Source organism: Sus scrofa, chromosome 14, assembly GCF_054392235.1.
Source record: "Sus scrofa isolate SSC_HxYL_T2T_F1_AM1 chromosome 14, Sscrofa_HxYL_maternal_Yorkshire_Landrace_v2.0, whole genome shotgun sequence".
NCBI lineage: Eukaryota > Metazoa > Chordata > Mammalia > Artiodactyla > Suidae > Sus > Sus scrofa.
The window spans coordinates 136,367,643-136,386,809 of record NC_139396.1 but is presented as its reverse complement, the minus strand read 5'-3'; the positions used below and the strand labels follow the sequence as shown (position 1 = coordinate 136,386,809).

At 42.8% G+C, this 19,167-nt stretch overlaps 2 protein-coding genes across 2 annotated transcripts in view; both read left to right on the top strand.

The window, feature by feature from the left end:
- Positions 1 to 19,167, top strand: part of PCGF6 (polycomb group ring finger 6) — a 1,082,924-nt gene that overhangs the window by 581,411 nt on the left and 482,346 nt on the right. The window lies entirely within an intron of this gene.
- ARL3 (ADP ribosylation factor like GTPase 3) overlaps positions 6,301 to 19,167 on the top strand; it is a gene marked incomplete at its 5' end in the record, with an annotated part of 31,200 nt that continues 18,333 nt past the window's right edge. Inside the window, 2 exon segments of the mRNA NM_001031785.1 lie at positions 6,301 to 6,445; positions 11,115 to 11,231. Of these exon segments, the coding sequence (NP_001026955.1) occupies positions 6,301 to 6,445; positions 11,115 to 11,231 (262 nt within the window).

Here is a 19,167-nt window from a genome sequence, read left to right as displayed (position 1 = left end):
ACAAGCCACAATAAATTAACCACTGCTCATGTTTCCAGGTGCAAATTGATACTGTATACAACAAATTGATAGTGTGTACAAGAATGTTGTATACTATTGTTGATTGAATGATCAAGATCCATTTTGTTTTTTTGCTTTTTTTTTTCCCTACAATGACCAATATGAAATTAGGACAAATTGGGGTTTGGTTTTGTTTTTTGCTTTTTTTTTTTAGTAGGGCCACACCCTCAGTATATGGAAGTTCCCAGGCTAGGGGTCAAATCGGAGCTGCAGCTGTGTCCAAGCTACATCTTCCACCTACACCACAGCTCATGGCAACACTGAATCCTTAACCTACTGACTGGGGCCAGGGATTGAACCTGCATCCTTATGGATACTAGTCAGGTTTATTATCCTCGAGCCATAATGGGAGCTTCCCAGGATTCTTTATCTGGTTTCCAAAATACATTTTTTTTTTTTTCTATTTCCAAACTGTGAGCTATTCTTAGACCTGAAAGTGGAACACAGAATTTAAATGGTCAGGGGTGTGATGAAGTGTGTCACATCTGGTATCCCATGAACCCTCAGGGTAACTACAATTGAAGATCGAGTCCCGGGTTTATTTGTTTTAATCCTTCAGCTGTGACTAATATACATTTCTTTTAAAATTTGGGTTACTACAACAAAAACCCATTATTGCTTTCTCTGAACACCTAGGGTCAGCTTTTTTTTTTTTTTTTTTGCCTTTTTAGGGCCGCACCTGTGGCATATGGAAGTTCCCAGGCTAGGGGTTGAAGTCGGAGCTGTAGCCGATGGCCTTTGCCAGAGCGGCAGCAACATAAGATCCAGGCCATGTCTGCGACCTACACCAGAGCTCATGGCAAAGCCTGATCCTTAACCCACTGAGCAAGGCCAGGGATCGAACCTTCGTCCTTATGGATGCTAGTCAGATTGTTTCTGCTGAGCCACCGCAGAAACTCCTAGGATCGGCTGTTTTACCCCTCCCTTAGGGTCCTTGGTGAAATAAAAAGATGACAATACTTTTTTGTGCGTAACGAATCACTGTTGTTTAATAGATGAGTCCTTCATTTGGGAATTATTTATGGAGTGTTTTCTGTATATGTGAACCTAGTGGTAGTCATCAAGCATATTTAACATTTGAAGATTGTTCCCGCGATTATGTTTTCTTGTCTAAAATGGCCAGTGAAAGTAGAATTCTGTAAACACAACTACCATGCACTTGGTTTACATACAACATCTAATCTTCATAGCATTTTTCTTTCTTTCTTTTTTTTTTTTTTTTTGTCTTTTCTAGAGCCGCTCCCGAGGCATATGGAGGTTCCCAGGCTTGGGGTCTAATCAGAGCTGTAGCTGCCAGCTTACCCCAGAGCCACAGCAACGCGGGTTCGGAGCTGCATCTGAGACCCACACCATAGCTCACGGCAACACTGGATCCTTGACCCACTGAGCAAGGCCAGGGATTGAACCCTCAACCTCATGGGTCCTAGTCGGATTCGTTAACCACTGCACCATGACAGGAAGTCCCATAGCATTTTTCTTTTTGTTTTTTGTTTTTTTTGTCTTTTTGCTATTTCTTTGGGCCGCTCCCGCGGCATATGGAGGTTCCCAGGCTAGGGGTTAAATCAGAGCTGTAGCCACCAGCCAACGCCAGAGCCACAACAACGCGGGATCCGAGCCGCGTCTGCAACCTACTCCACAGCTCATGGCAACGCTGGATCGTTAACCCACTGAGCAAGCGCAGGAATCGAACCCGCAACCTCATGGTTCCTAGTCGGATTCGTTAACCACTGCGCCACGACGGGAACTCCCCCATAGCATTTTTCTTAAGATATAAGTATTCTTCCCATTTTTCTAGATGAAACCATGCTGGAGGTTACACTCGAGGAAGTTGACTATTAGTCTTTGAAGCTCTGAAGCCAGTAATATTCTTTTTGTTAGGACTCTGGTGAAGTGGAAACCCACTTTTCCAGAGGAAAGGCTGGGTATTTTGTTCCTTGGGAAACTTTGTATTTATTTAGCAGAGAGAGAAGAGCAAGAAGACAAAGGTTGGGTGAAGTTCTCCCTATCAAAGCTCTAGGGGAGTTTCTGTCGTGGCACAGCGGAAACGAATCCAACTAGGAACCAAGAGGTTGCAGGTTCGATCCCTGGCCTCACTCAGTGGGTTAAGGATCCGGTGTTGCCATGAGCTGTGGTGTAGCTTCCTGACGCAGCTCAGATCCCAGGTGGCTGTGGCTGTGGCTGTGGTATAGGCCGGCAGCTGTAGCTCTAATTCGACCCCTAGCCTGGGAACCTCCTTATGCCTTGGGTGCGGCCCTAAAAAAGAAAAAACAAAACAAAACAAAAACTCTAGGACTTCCTGGAAATTAAGGTCTTACTGGGCAGCACCAAATGCTTTTTGGTAAGGTAAAAATAAGTATAAGTCAGTCCCATTTAAGCTAGTTACAGGGAGTGCGTGTACTTGACAGCTGGCTTACTAACTTCAATGCTTAAATTTTAGCTGCTCCTCGCAGCCACATGCATTTTTCCGTATACCAACATATTCCTCACTCCCTCTTCACCACCCAGTTTCTTTGAATGACCTAGTTTGTATCATTTTAGGTCAGTGCGCCATGCCTCTGCCAGTAGTTGAGTTTAAGCTGATTTTGAGGCAGAGAAAATGTCCGTAGTCAATAGCATATCTATTCATGATTTGCCTGTAGAAAAGTTTGTTTAAATGTTTTGTGACTGAGTCTGTCCACCAGGGTGCAGATAACTTGTATGCATGCATGCTGACAACATAAGGTACAATGAACTAAAGTTCTTGTTTCTTAAACTTCCTTTGCTTCCTGTCCTAGGAGTACATATCCTACATAGAGATCATGTCTGTTCTGCTCTTGCTCTTGTACTTGGGGCACATTATGGGGATTTAATATAAATGAATGAATAGATGAATGGATGGATATGTTGACCAAAAATACACTAAAAATTCATTTCCTTGTATTTGTACTGCAAAATTCAGCCCCGTCGTAAAATTAACTTCTAATGGCTGTCTCCTTTCATTTGACATTAAAATAAAGTATAGACATTTATGGGTAGAAGCATAGACTTATTCTGCTCTTTTGTCCGGCCTTTTAAATCAGCTTACTTAGTACCTTTCAGGCAGAACCCTGATATCTATAAATATCCTCTTCCCTATTTAGCAAACCCTGATAATCCTATGATCCCCTGTCCTCAGGAGTTGGGTTAATATGATGCTGTATTGTATTTGCATTTGTCTTGCCTAAACCATATACTTGAGATGCCACTTGTCATTTTGCTGGAAGAAAGTATTAGCTGAACTTTGCATTTCTCTGTAATTTCACTTAAAAGTGAAACATGTGAAGTTACTGTTTCCTGGTGAGGAAAATTGATCATTGGAAATGTAGACGTATTATTTTTTATACTATTAGATTAATAAAGTTTGGCTGTAGTTAGAATGGTTTCTTTCTCATCTGTGCTTTGCTTCTTTCCTTTTAAGATGAATAGAAATTATGTTTTTCTTTGAATCATTCAATTTCAAATATAATGAGTGTATAAAATTTCTCAGCCTACAGAAAGCAGTATTTGCATTTTTGTTGTTGTTGTTTTTGCTTTTTAGGGCCACACCAGCAGCATATGGAAGTTCCCAGACTAGGGGTCCAATCGGAACTACAGCTGCCAGCCTATGCCGTAGCCACAGGGGATCTGAGCTGCATCTGCCACCTACACCACAGCTCATGGCAACACCAGATACCCAACTCACTGAGCAAGGGAAGGGATCAAACCCACATTCTCAAGGATACTAGTTGGATTTATTTCCACTGTGCCACAACAGGAAATCCAGAAAACAATATTTGTATTTTCTGATTTTTTAAGAGACATGAGGAAAAATATAAACATTTATTTTGAACCTTGAAAGTATTTTATAGTAAACAGACCTTCTTTCACAGTTCCTACACTAGTAAATCATGTGTGAGAAGAACTTTACCTGTACTATTGTTTAATGGACAAATGTGATACATTCCAGTTGTTTTATTTATTTATTTTTTATTTTTATTTTTATTTGTTTATTTATTTATTTGTCTTTTTAGGGCCGCACCTGCAGCATATGGACGTTCCCAGGCTAGTGTTGAATCACAGCTGCAGCTGCTGGCCTAGACCACAGCCACAGCAATGACAGATCCTTAACCCACTGAGCAAGGCCAGGGATCAAACCCACTTCTTCATGGTTACCAGTCAGGTTAGTTACTGCTGAGCCATGATGGGAACTCCTGTTTCAGAATTTTATTTGAGACTTCTCCAGTGGCTCAGCAGGTTAAGGATCTGGCAGTTGTCACTGCTGTGGCTCAGGTTGTGGCTATGATGTGGGATTTGATCCCTGGCCTACATGTCACAGATATGGGGGGGGGAATTGAATTTTATCAGAAGGGGTAATGAGGACATCACACCAAGAATTCAGGAAGAAGAGTACAATGTGTTTTCCCTGTTCTTAGCCTTTTTATATCACTAGTCCCCTGAGAATCTTAGAATTCTAATTTTAACTGTTCTGAAAGGTGGTATTATAAATGAGTGATTGCAATAGCTAATAGAAGCCAGGGAGACTGCTCATAAATAGAGTTTTAAAAAAGGAACGTTGTCAAATAATTCAAGCCCAGATGCGATAAAAACAAAGGAAAAAATATGCCATAAAGAAAAGATCTGCTTATCTTTTTTTGTATATTTGTTTCAAATCTATTCATTCTCTTGTCCCCACATCTTTTGGGATAGTGTTTGTCTGTCTGTCTTAAACTAAACCTTCCTTTTTTATTGCTGGCAGAAATTGAGGCATAGAGAGGTTAATGTGGTCAATGTGAATACAGAATTAAAAGTGGTAGACAAAGGGTCTCTGAAGCCAGAGGAATTCTTAATAATTATGCATATTTGCATATCATTGTCCAAAGACTCAATTGTTGAGAATTATTTCATAGAATTATCATTTGATCTTAGGGAACGGACTGGTTTGAATTATTGCCTGGTGCAATGTGGGTAAAAATACAACCATTTTATATAATTCTAAGACTCAGTTTGAAGGAATTTCTGCTTGGGCTGGGAGAAATGATTATATGCCCTTTAAACTCTGGGATTCTTTGGTTCTTGTAGCCATGCCTCACTGGAAAATGATTGTCAGCTGCAAGATAGAACAAATGACCATCTTAAAAGATTGTTATGTTCCTAGCTGAAAAACAAGAAGCCTTATTTCCATCCATTAAAAGAATAATAGGAAGGAAGTTCCCGTTGTGGCTCGGTGGTAACGAACCCGACTGGTATCCATGAGGATGCGGGTTTGATCCCTGGCCTCACTCAGTGGGTTAAGGATCCAGCATTGCCATGAGCTGTGGTGTAGGTCACAGACAAGGCTTGGATCTGGTGTTGCTGTGCCTCTGGCATAGGCCGGCAGCTGCAGCTCCAATTTGACCCCAAGCCTGGGAACTTCCATATGTCATGGGTGCAGCCCTAAAAGACCAAAAAAAGAAGAAGAAGAAGAAAACTAGAAACAAATATTAGATTACTAGTGAAGAATACCCTGGTTAAATTTTGATGTTTTTTGCTTCTGAAGTAACCTTTCAATTCCCTAACTTCTCTGTTGTATTAGAGTCTTCATCTGGAAAACAGAGATGATCTATGCAGCTACCTCCTGTAGGGGGTCTTGTGAACATTAGATGATGGTAGAGTATTTTGAATGATGAAGTTTTAAACCTAAGAACTGAAGTAAAGTCTTAGAAAGCCTGAGTACAATTTTATATACCCTTTTGTAAAGTGCCTTAAGATACTGCATTAATGTGGGTGGCTAATTCTGTTTAAATTGACAACTATCATGTATTGTCTATCAAATATGTGCCAGGCATTATGGGAGATGAAAGCTATAGTCCTTACCCACAAGCAACTTCACTTAACATAAAGGAGAAAAATACGAAAATCAACTCCCTGTGGTTCAATATGATGAGTGCTCTGCTCTAAGTGTATATCTAAAGGCCTTAGGAACATGAGTTGGTTAGTAATTCATACTCCCAGGAGATTTGGGGTGACTGCTAAGCTGGATTAATAGGAGGAACAGGAATAAGCCAGGCTATGTATTAAATTGCTGAACTTCCTAAAGTATTTTGGCCAAAACTTATAAGCAAGTGGAATAAATGCCATTAAAGGGAAAAATAATACTGTAAGCTCTCCACAACCAAGAATGTTTTCAAGGAGAAGATGTTCTGATATCCCGTAATATCAAATTCAGTGCCCCCAAAGTAATCTCTCTTCTTCATGGTTGTTCAAGGGCTTACTCTCAATTTTGCGCAAATTGAAAAGTGCACCAGACCAGGAGGTGAGAATCCTTCTCCTGGGCTTGGATAATGCTGGCAAGACCACTCTTCTGAAGCAGCTGGCATCTGAAGACATCAGCCACATCACACCTACACAGGTGAGCGCTGATTTGCCCCCGATGCCCTGGGTGACACACAGAAGATGATAACAGCAGTATGAAAGACAAATGGAAAATGGACTTTTGTCCATTTGTAAGTTTCGTGACTGAGAAAAGTCTATGCAGTGTTTAATCTCAAATTTCAAAAATATATCAAGAGATTCCATTTATATGAGATACTTAGAGTAGTCAAATTCACAGAGACAGAAAGTTGCATAGTGGTTACCAGGAGTTGGAGAGAGGGAGGAATGGGAGTTAATGTTTAATGGGCACAGATGGTCAGTGTTGTAAGATGAAAAAAGTTTGATGGGTGGGTGCATGACAGATCGATGGATGGTTGCACAACAGTAAATGTACTTAATATCACTGAAGTGCGCAGAAAAAGTATAAGTGAAAAAACCAGAGTACTATGAAAAAAGCCACTTTTTCTTTTTTTCTTTTCTTGCTTTTTAGCACCACACTTGCAGCATGTGGAAGTTCCCAGGCTAGAGGTCAAATCGGAGCTGTAGCTGCTGGGCTCTGCCACAGACACAGCAACACCAGGTCCAAGCCTTGTCCGCAACCTACACCACAGCTCTTGGCAATGCCAGATCCTTAACCCACTGAGCAAGACCAGGAATCGAACCCACATCCTCATGGATACTAGTTGGGTTCATTACTGCTGAGCCACACGGGGAACTCCAAGAAAAGCCACTTTTAGTGTGTATTTTTCAGATTTAATAAGTACAAATATAAATCCAGGTTTTTTTAATTTAAAAAATTAACTATATTATAAAATCCAGCCTCATCAACCCTCCTAAGTCTCAGCAAGCAAAACGCAAAGATGGTGGTGCTCCCAGCATGGAAGTTGGAAACAGGTCCTGCTTAGAAGAACTCTAGTGTGTTTCTTTAGGCCTCCTTCCCTGCAGGAAATCCTGAGAAAGCTTGACCTTTGGCCAGGCTTCGGGTTTCCTAACTAGGAGCACAGCCCCTTTGGTCTTTGTGACTTTAAAGTATTTGAGCACTAGAGATTTTAGCAAAACCAGAGTTATTTAGCATTTTCTGTCACTTTCCCTTGATAAGAGCTTGGCATCAGGTTTGAATCAGGCTGGTGCGTGTACTTCACGGCCAGTGAGTCCTACTGATTCGCAGCTCTTGCAACTGCTACCAAATGAGCAATTTTACAGCTTCTGAACAAATTTAATGTATAGCCTTAAGAGGAGCAAATTACAGTAGTCTAGCCGAGAAGGGCTGAAAACACATATTATTGTGTCAGGAGTTCTGCCAGAAAAGAGGGGCTAAGGTCTTTTTTTAGTATTAGCAATAGGCTGTCTCTCTCAAGAGCACTCCTAGAATGAGAACTTTCACGCTGTGTCATGGAAATGAACCAAGTTATGGACCCAAACTTCCAGTTCTAACTTTCAGGCTTTATTTGTTGTGTTGTGAGTCTGTTATTATATTATGTCGAATTTTCGTATTTAGTCTTTTAAAACACACTTTTTTTTTTGTTGTTTGCTTTTTTGTTTGCTTTTAGGGCCGCACCCACAGCATATGGAGGTTCCCAGGCTAGGGGGCAAATCGGAGCCCTAACTGCTGGCCTATGCCACAGCCACAGCAACACCAGATCTGAGCTGTGTCTGCGACCTTCACCACAGCTCATGGCGACGCCAGATCCTCAACCCACTGAGCAAGGCCAGGGATCGAACCTGCATCCTCATGGATACTAGTTAGACTCGTTTCCACTGAGCCACAATGGGAACTCCGTGATTTTGTTTTATATTAGAAAAATTAATAGATGCTCATTGTAGTAAATTTAGAATGTATAAATAAGTAAAATTGAAAAAATAGAAATCACCTATAATAGACATAACCACTGTTAATATTTAAGAATGTATTTTTATATGTGGGTTTTTTTCTTTCCACGTGTGTGATGGGTATATTTAAAATAAAAAGTAAAAATGGCTCATGGAGAATATACTGTTTTGTATCATCTTTTTCACTTAATGTATCTTGAACATCTTTCTACATTGTTCTGCATGTAAATACTTATACAGTACACGTCTCTAAATGTTCGTATCCATTCATTATTATTTCCTTAGAATAATTTCTTAGTAGGTTGGTTGGGTCTGATGACTTACAGAATTTACTCTTATTTACTACCTGCTTCATTTCAGAAGAGATTTTGTTGTTACTGGGTTTGACATTTAATAGTATAGTTAAGTGCAGAATTTTTAAACACAGAAAAGTGGTTTTATCAGTGAGTCAGAATGAAGCTATCTTTTCCAATAAGCTTAAGCCACTTCCCCTAACAGTTCTTAAACTTCTAATTTATTCAGTCATTGACATTTTAGAGGAGCTGTCGTCAGCATCATCCAGTTATCCTCTAGTGACTGTCCTCAGTGGAAATTGGGTGGCGGTTTTCCTGTACTGTTGCCCTGTGCCTTGTCCTTCTGTGTGAGGCAGTAGTGTGTTGGCAAGCTGCCAAAAAAGACAATTTTGTGTTTTGTATGGGGGGGGCGCAACTGTGGCATCTGGCTAGGGGTTATATTAGAGCTGCAGCTGCCGGCCTACACCACAGTCACAGCCTCACAGGATCCAAGCCACATGAAACGCCAGATCCTTAACTCACTGAACAAGTCCAAGGATGGAACCCGCATCCTCATGGATACTAGTCAGGTTCATAACCTGCTAAGCCACGACAGGAAGTCCCCAGAAAAGGCACATGTTTATGGACACATTCAGAAGCCCACTTAACTCCAGTTATTCTGGATGAAAAACAATGTCTCTGGGGGGCAAACTGTTGATTGGATCCTTCAGATCCTGATTTCAGTATATCATTCTTGCAAGAAGATTTTTGTGAGGTTTTTTGGTGGTTGTTGTTGTTTGGGTTTCCCTTTTTTTTTTTTTTTTTGGCCTTGCCCAAGGCATGAGGAAGTTCCCAGGCAAATCACAGCAGTGACAACACCAAACCTTTAACCACTAGGCTACTAGGCAACTCCCAAATTTTGTTTGTTTGTTTGTTTGTCTTTTTGCCTTTTCTAGGGTCACTCCCGCAGCTTATGGAGGTTCCCAGGCTAGGGGTCTAATAGGAGCTGTAGCCACTGGCCTACGCCACAGCCACAGCAACTCGGGATCTGAGCCACGTCTGTGACCTACACCACAGCTCACAGCAACACCGGATCCTTAACCCACTAAGCAAGGCCAGGGATCAAACCCGCAACCTCATGGTTCCTAGTCGGATTCATTAACCACTGTGCCACGACAGGAACTCCCCGAATTTTTTTTTTTAATTCTTGCTCATGAAATGCCTTCTCTTCCAGCCCCCAAATTCCTGTTGATTCTCTGCATGCCAACCCCCAGCTCACCATTCTGCCTGCCCCTGATTGGCTCAGCTTCCCCAAAGTTCCACCTCGAGTCACTGTCCTGAAAATGAATGCTTTCTTTTCAAGCTCATTAGAGATACCTATTCAAGAACAGTTTCAAATGCCCACCTGTTTGTTTGTTCATTACCACCTATACTGAGCACGCCACTCAGTGCTGGAACACGCTGTCCCAGCAGGCTCACCTCCCTCCACAGGGAGCTACTCCAATTACAAACCAGCCTCCCCCTTCAGGACCTGAGTTCAGCTCCTTCTTTTCCGTGATCAGTCCATGTGAGGAAATTTCTTTAATTTTGAGCTGCTCTTAAAGGATCCTGTCTTTCAGGTTATAGCTTTTGCTTCTTTTTAAACTTAGCACTTACTTGTTCTGTTCTGCTGAGTCTGCACAGTCAGCTTTGGTTTTTGTTAGCTACACGTAATGTCCTGTTAAATTTCACCATCCTGGAGTTCCCGTCGTGGCGCAGTGGTTAACGAATCCCACTAGGAACCATGAGGTTGCAGGTTCGATCCCTGCCCTTGCTCAGTGGGTTAACGATCCGGCGTTGCCGTGAGCTGTGGTGTAGGTTGCAGACACGGCTCAGATCCCGCGTTGCTGTGGCTCTGGTGTAGGCCGGTGGCTACAGCTCCGATTGGACCCCTAGCCTGGGAATCTCCATATGCCACGGGAGCGGCCCAAGACCAAGAAATAGCAAAGACCAAAAAAAAAAAAAAAAAAAAAATTCACCATCCTGAGGACTCATCAAGGGACGTGGTCTGTGTTAACTGTCAGAGCTGTTTTTGGTGTTTTTTTGGGAGGGGTGTTTTTTGCCTCTTCTAGGGCCTCTCCCTCTGCATATGGAGGTTCCCAGGCTAGGGGTCTAATCGGAGCCGTAGCCACCAGCCTATGCCACAGCCACAGCAACAAGGGATCCAAGCTGCATCTGCGACCTACACCACAGCTCCACGGCAATGCCAGATCCATAACCCACTGGGGGAGACCAGGGATCGAACCCGCAACCTCATGTTTCCTAATCAGATTCGTTAACACTGAGCCACAATGGGAACTCCCAGAGCTGTTCTTATAGCATGTTGTCCTTAGCAGTTTCATGTGCGCGTATACCCATGACGTCATCAACACTGACTCCAACCTAAAAGACCTAAGCCTGTATAAATGCATTTATTTTCTTCCCTATCAGAGCAAGCTGTTTTCAGTATCATCGGTGTCACATTTGGCAGAATATCTCAGAATTAATAAATGACATAGCTGCTACATATAACTTTGTCAGAATTATGATCTCAAAGCCTAGTAAAACTTGGTGTTTCTCTTTCAGGGTTTTAACATCAAAAGTGTACAATCACAAGGTTTTAAACTGAATGTATGGGACATTGGTGGACAGAGGAAAATCAGACCATACTGGAGGAATTATTTTGAAAACACTGATATTCTCGTAAGTACTCCTTCTGACACATCAATTCATAGTGTCTTCTGCCCTGTCTTAGGAGCATTAACACTGTAATGGTCTTTCTTGTCAACGATTCCATTGCCGTAACATTGCTCTCTGTCACTATGGATTTAGGGCTGGTGGAAGGCTCTAGACTGTGGAGCTTTGTGTAACTTGTATAAGTTGTTTTGCTGTTGCTCAATAACAATGCTGTGTCCACACCCACCTTGGCAAATAAAATATTTACTAATTACTGTAGTGGTTTGAACAGCAGAAGAGAAGTCAGGAGATTGTGCCATTGACTCCGTTACCCCCAAGGAAATCAATACATCAAATGTATCCCAAAGAGACCAACCAAGATAGTGAAGGTCCCGGAAACCGTGATACAGGAGGAATGGTTGAAAGACCTGTCAGTGTCCTTCCTGGAAGAGAAAACACTTGAAACTATCTCCAGTTGCTTCAAGAACTGTCTTAAGTCACAGAGATTAGCTTCATCAGGAATAGTTTTAGAAGACTGGACAAGGAGCACTTTGGGGAGTATTAGGTGATGGAGTTGCACTCAGTTTAAGAAGAAAGACGTTTCCTCTACTTGTATCTGTCCTGAAGTAGAAGGCGCCCCACGCACTGGGGACTCTCAGCCCAGGCAGCGTTCCCGTGGGCAGAAGCTGAGACCTTAGCTCCCAGCTCACGTTCCCTAGGACCACTGTTTAGGATTCTTGGAGATTTCACCATCCAGGTATACGATTTCTCCAGTACCTCAGCCTCTCAGCCCCATCCTCTCCCTTCCCGTGATCTTGTCATCCACCCCACCTCAGCCACTCACTCTTACTGTCATTTCCTAAAGCCAGGGCCTCTTGTGAACTTGGATAGGAAAAAAAAGTTGCATATTATTTCCATGAACTGAAAGTTTGTGTTTACTTTAATTATGACCATGAATGATACACTACAAAAACACACCAGTCTTCACTGACAGCAGAACTTACCCCGCATCTCAGTTTCCTTCTCTGCTGCTGCTTCCTCCGTGTCTCTTTCCACCTGCTCACTCCTGTCCAAACGCACACACCCTGTAGGTCCTCTTGTTTAAAAACACAAAACTCTGGGGTTCCTGTTGTGGCTCTGTGGAAACGAACCCAGCTAGTATCCATGAGAATGCAGGTTCAATCCCTAGCCTTGCTCTGTGGGTTAAGGATCCAGCATTGCTTTAAGCTGCAGCATGGATCTCACACATGGCTCAGATCAGACGTTGCTGTGGCTGTGGTGTAGGCTGGCAGCTGCAGCTCCGATTCAACCCCTAGCCTGGGAACTTCCATATACTGCGGGTGTGGCCCTAAAAAAATTAATCTTTAGAAAATTAAAAAGAACACCACCACCAAACCCTGGTCTTGACTGTACATCGCCCTCTAGATACTGTCCGATTCCTCAGCCTCTCTTTACAACAAACTCCTTAGAGCAATTTTCTGTCTTCACTTCCTCTCCCTACCAGGAACCCTCCATGCAGAGAATCAGGTTTGCTCATCTCACTTGACCTGTCAGCACATTTAACAAAGGTGATCGTGCTGTCCTTGAAATACTGTCTTTCCTTGGCTTCCAGAACACCATTCTGTCTCACTTACTCCTCCTCCTCAGTCTCCATGGCTCTTTTTTCCCTGTTTCCCAACTTCCAAATGTTGGGGTGCCCCAGAGGTCAGGCCTGTGCTTTTGTTCTCCAAGTCGCTCGCTGCCTAGGTGACCTCACCGTTTCCCGGTGTTCATCACATACCCGTGAATCCCAAACTGTTATCTCCAGCCTGGAACTCAGTTGCACAGACAGCCAGCTGCCCATGTGACATCTGCACGCCAGTGGCTAGTAAGTCTCCTCCACCTTCCCCTGTCCAAAACCAAATCCCTGTCTTTCTCCACTCCTGCCCCGACCTGCTTCTCCTCCAGTCTTCTCAGTGACCGTCACATCGATCCAAAAGCACTGAACTCCTCCTAGGCTTCTTTTCCTCTCACTCCCCACATCTGCTCCATCAGCCAATCCTGTCAATTCTGTCTTCAAAGTATTTCTAGAATCTGCAGTTCCTGTCATGGTGCAGCAGAAACAAATCCGACTAGGAACCATGAGGTTGTGGGTTCGATCCCTAACCTCGCTCAGTGGGTCAAGGATCCAGCATTGCCGTGAACTGTGGTGTAGGTCGCAGATGTGGCTTGGATCTGGCGTTGCTGTGGCTCTGGCACAGGCTGGCAGCTATAGCTCTGATTGGACCCCTAGCCTGAGAACCTCCATATGCGGTGGGTGCGGACCTAAAAAGACAAAAGACCAAAAAAAAAGAGTATTTCTAGAATCTGACCACTTCTCTCCACCCCCCACTGCTTCCATGCATTGATTAGATCATTGCAGTATTGTCTTAATTAGTCTCCTAACTTGCCTCTCTGAGGTCTCTCCTCAACACCATAGCTGTCGTGATCCTGTGAAAACCTAAGCTTCCCATTGCAGAGTAAGAACCTCAGCTCTTACAGCGGCCCACAAGGCACCCTACCTTCGGAGTCCTCTTCCCACCTCTCACCCAGTGCCAGCCACAGTGAGCCTCCCTGCTGCTGCTGGAATGCTGGCGTGCTCCCGCCCCGGGGTCTTTGTCATTGCTGTTTCCAATGCTAGAATTCTTTTTCCTTAGATAGTCTCATGGTGTAATTCCTCACCTCAGACGTATTTTTATTTATTACATTTCTCCCCCACTGGAATGTAAGTTCCATGTAAACGGGCATTTTTCTTTTCTTTTCCCTTTAACTGTTGTATTCCCAGGGCTTAGAACAGTACCAAAAAAATGAAATGAAATGGATAATTGTTATAGATGGATTCCAACTCTAGGTAGAATGGAGGTGGAATTCAACTTTAGTAGAATTCCAACTTTAGAAGTTTACCATAACTTCTAAATTCCCTTCCACCTCTGAAGTTTTATGATTCTGTATCATTGTGGTCAGGTCCAGGGCTTATTAACTCTATGAACTGGGTAGAGCATCTGCTTCACGGAGGGTTTATGAGAAGTAGTGAATGCATTTACTTATCACGATTCTTAAATAGAGAATAATATCAAAATATAAAATTGTACCACCGAAGTTCCCGTTGTGGCCCAGTGGAAATGAATCTGACTAGTATCCGTGCAGACCCAGGTTCGATCCCTGGCCTTGCTCAGTGAGTTAGGGATCTGTCTTTGAGCTGTGGTGCAGACCGGCAGCTACAGCTCCAATTCACCCCTAGCCTGGGAACTTCCATATGCCATGGGTGTGGCCCTAAAAAGCAAAAAAATAAAAATAAATAAAATCATACTACCATCAAATTAGTAAACACATTTGAGGTACTGAGATGGTTGTCACACCAGCTCATCATATTTCTGGCCGTTGGTGGAGGTAAGTTCCAGTGTATTCCTGGTGCCCCAGGTTTAAATGGATGAGAAGAAAAAGATGAGACATACTATGACAGGCATCCATTTATCCATCTATTCAACCAGTTATTCTTCCAAAATATATTATGTGCCTTCTAGGAGAATGAAAGAAAAATGCTGGGCAAAAAGAAAAATTTTCCCTTTAATATAGAAAGAAACAACTTCTGTAATGCCAAATAATGTGTCTGGTTTTGAAATACTATTTTAAATATTTTCAAATGTATGCAAAGTTTAAAAAAAAAATAGTATAATGAAAACCTAGATACCTACCCATTATCCAGATTCCTTAATTCAGTTTTGGCAATCTTGTTTCATCTTCCTTAAGTTTTTTTGGTTTTTTGTTTTTTTTTTTTTTTCCTGGCCCAGGGATAAAACCCGTGCCACAGTAGTGACCTGGGCTGCTGCAATGACAACGCTGAATCTTTAACCCACTGCCCCACAAGGGAACTCCTTTTTTAAGTATTTTAAAGCGAATCCAAGCCATCATATTATTTCAATCCAGCAAAAATCAGTTCAAAGTAACCCTAGAGGAGCTTTCTCCAACTATATTACGTTGCCAGTATCAAACAGTATTTTGGATTCAGAGCCAACCTCTTGTTATTTTCCACTGCTGTTGAGATTAAACAAGTCTTGGGGACCAGCTGAGTCTCCAGGGTTCGATTCCAAAGCCTTGTGACTTTTAGCCCTGCCTGCCCATTTTGTAGCAGCTTGGAGTGGCAGTGGCTGGTGGGTTCTATTAGTTTGTCTGAATTTAAGAGTCTTCCATTTCAGTTGAAAAGACCTGTTACACTAGACTCGATGCTTCCTGCAAGAGCAGGGTTGAGGCTTGACACATTTTCTTGCCTGGTTAATTCTTCAGTTATCTCCAAAGTGCCGTAATAGATTCTTACTTTAGAGCAGCTGTCGACAAACCAGTCCAGCCTGCACCCTATTATTGTATTGCCCATGAGCTAAGAATGGTTTTCCTTTTTTTTTTTTTCTTTTGCTTTTTTTTAGGGCTGCACCCAAGGCATAAGGAGGTTCCCAGGCTGCGGGTCTAATCAGAGCTACAGCTGCCGGCCTACACCACAGCCACAGTAACGCTGGATCTGAGCCGCATCTCTGACCTGCACCACAGCTCACGGAAATGCGTCTCTGACCTACACCACAGCTCACGGCAACACCAGATCTTGAACTCACTGAGGGAGGCCAGGGATCGAGCCCACAACCTCACGGTTCCTAGTCGGATTCGTTTCCGCTGCTCCATGACGAGAACTCCAGTTTTCAGATTTTTTTTAAGTGGTTGAAAAAAAATTCAAAGAAGAATAAGGTTTCATGACACATGAAAGTGATATGAAATTCAAATTTCAGGAGTTCCCGTCGTGGCGCAGCAGAAACGAATCCAACTAGGAACAAGGTTTCGGGTTTGATCCCTGGCCTCGCTCAGTGGGTTGAGGATCCAGCGTTGCCATGACCTGTGATGTACGTCGCAGACTCGGCTCGGATCCTGCATTGCTGTGGTGGCTCTGGTGTAGGCCAGCGGCTACAGCTCCGATTAGACCCCTAGCTTGGGAACTGCCATATGCTGAGGGTACGGCCTAAAAAAGACAAAAGACAAAAAAAATTCAAATTTCAGTGTCTATAAATAAAGGTCTGATGGAACAGCCACATCCATTTGTTTACATATTGTTTTTTGAGTTGCTTTTGCACCACAGCAGCAGAGTTTAGTAACTGTGAAAGAGATTGTATGGGCCACAAAGCCTAAGATATTTACTAACTGGACCCTTATAGAAAAAGATTGCCAGCCCCCACTTTAGAACATTATATGTTTCTCAAAGAGGTTGAAAGAGTCAGAGCAGCTCCTAAAAGTGCCAGAGTTATTCTCAGGCATGATAACACGGAGAACATCTGACTCTAGCTTTATTAATTTGGGGGAAGCAACTAAGAAATTGACGCTGAGATATGATAGAAGGGAGGGGATAGGATGTCTTCCATTTCTCTCGTGCCAGGAAATAACAGCCTTTTGATAGATAAAAGTGCATCATTTTTTTCCAAGATATGTATTCATATTACTACCAAACTCCATTTATTTTATCATTACTAGTTTTGTCTTGAAACATAATTTAAACAAAGTAACTTGTCATCATTTCCAAATCCCAAGGACATCAAGAGAGATAGAGCTCAGAGAACCATCTCCTGCATTATTTCCATAATCTCACTCACACTTAAGCAGCAGTACTACGAGAGCACAAATAATTGAACACCATAAGTTATCCAGAAAACTTATTTGTTGCAGCCTCCTCTTTGACTTTTGCTCAAGCTCTCAATAAAAAGCCACAATTTTTGGTATCATCTCTCTGGTCTCCACTTACCTCTCAGGTGGAGAAATACTTAGGAGCAATAAGATGGCCAAAAGGTGGCAGCAGGAAGGAGGAGGACCAGGAGCAAGAGTAGAAACAAAAGGCCCTCCCTTCACACGCTGGAGAGTCAGTCTCTGGATGATGCAGAGTTGGCTGAACTTCCATCCAGAAAAAAATATTTTTCTCTAGGTCTTCCTTCTACAACCAAATAAAATTTTGTAGCATTCGCCACTGCAGATGTGAATTGACTTGGCTAAAAGTATCGTTCTTATTCTGAGTGCCATGAATTATAAGATTATTTTAGAATAGGTTTATGAAACAATTTTTGAAGGCCCATAATATTTTAAGATTGGTCAGAAGCACTATTTAACTTTCTCTAGTACTTTCTGAGTATTTTGTGTTTGTTTTGGGATTACAATTTTTAAAAAAATTTGCATGACTGGATTAACACTGTTATTAGGCTGTTATTAACTGAAAAAAGAAAGAGGCTATCCTTATCCTAGGCTGTTGACCAAAAGCAAACAGATATTTGCATGAAGAAATTGGGCAGCACTAGGGAGGAGGGTGGCCTGGAGAAGCATATGCCACCACAGAAAAACAAATTTTTTTTTTTAAGGGCCTCACCTATGGCATATAGAAATTCCCAGACTAGGAGCTGAATTGGATCTGTAGCCGCCAGCTTACACCACAGCCACAGCAACGCCAGATCCTAGCTGAATCTACAGCCTACACCACAGCCACAGCAACGCTGGATCCTTACCCCACTGAGCAAGGCCAGAGATTGAACCACATCCTCGTGAATACTAGTCTGGTTCACTACTTCTAAGCCACAACAGGAACTCCTTGTCTCCTATTAAAACTGTCTTTCCATTCCTCATTGTTCTCTCCCAGCTGTCTTTTTCATCCTATCAAAACATCGGTTTCTTAGCTACATCTTTAATTGTATTTTCAGCCTCGTCTCAGCCTCTTTACCTTCTTACTCACACCCTTTGCTCAGAAGCCATTTGTCCTGCTTGTTCATTTCTTTCTTGTCCCATGACCTGCTTGCAGCCTTCAGGCAGCGCTCTGAACCCAGAACACCTGACGCCTCTCCCTCACGTCATCTCAAGCTCTTGCCTGAGTGAAGATCATTCTAATCTGTAGACCCCCACGGAGTCCTAATCAGGTCTTTTATATTGAAGTTCACACTTCCATTGCATTCCTTCTTTCTATATCTATGTTTATACTGTACTTGCAACTTTAAAAATGTGAGACCCACTGTTGGAAAACTAAGCTACCACCACATTCTGCAAAGTGACTTATCAGACAGTAGCCAATTTTGTGTCTCCGTGGTGTGTGTCGACAGTGAGTCAGAGCAATGTTAACAACAACAGTAATAAAGCTGAAAAAAAATTACTGAGACCAGGAGTTCCCTTCGTGGCTCAGTGGTTAACAAACCCAACTAGGATCCATGAGGATGTGTGTTCGGTCCCTGGCCTGGTTCAGTGGGCTAAGTGTCTGGCGATGCTTTGAGCTGTGTCGAAGCTTGAAGACCAGGCTCGGATCCAGCACTGCTGTGACTGTGGTGTAGGCTGGCAGCTGTAGCTCTGACTCAACCCCTAGCCTGGGAACTTCCCTATGCCGTACCTTTGGCCCTAAAAAAAGCAAAAAAAAAGCACTAAGACCAAACACATCCACCCTTCCTCCTCCTCTGATTCTCCATGAAGGAAACACAGGTAGAAACCTCTGAGAAGAGGCTGAGCTTGGTTCCTGATGTGATGGCTAGCGCTAGTGACTCTAAATGAGAGTACATTAACTTATGCAAAGGAATGTTAATTTTTTTTTCTTTTAAAAGAGAGCAAGTTGGAGTTCCCGTGGCTCAGTAGTTAACAAATCCGACTGGGAACCATGAGGTTGCAGGTTTGATCCCTGGCCTCGCTCAGTGGGTTGAGGATCAGGCGTTGCCGTGAGCTGTGCTGTAGGTCGAAGATGCAGCTTGGATCCCACGTTGCTGTGGCTGTGTCGTAGGCTGGCAGCTGCTGCTCCAATTCGAAGCAAAAAAAAAAAAAAAGAGAGAGAGCAAGTTTTCAGAGTAGCATTTTTTTTTTTTTATTTTCCCACTGTACAGCAAGGGGATCAGGTTATCCTTACATGTATACATTACAATTACATTTTTTCCCCACCCTTTGTTCTGTTGCAACA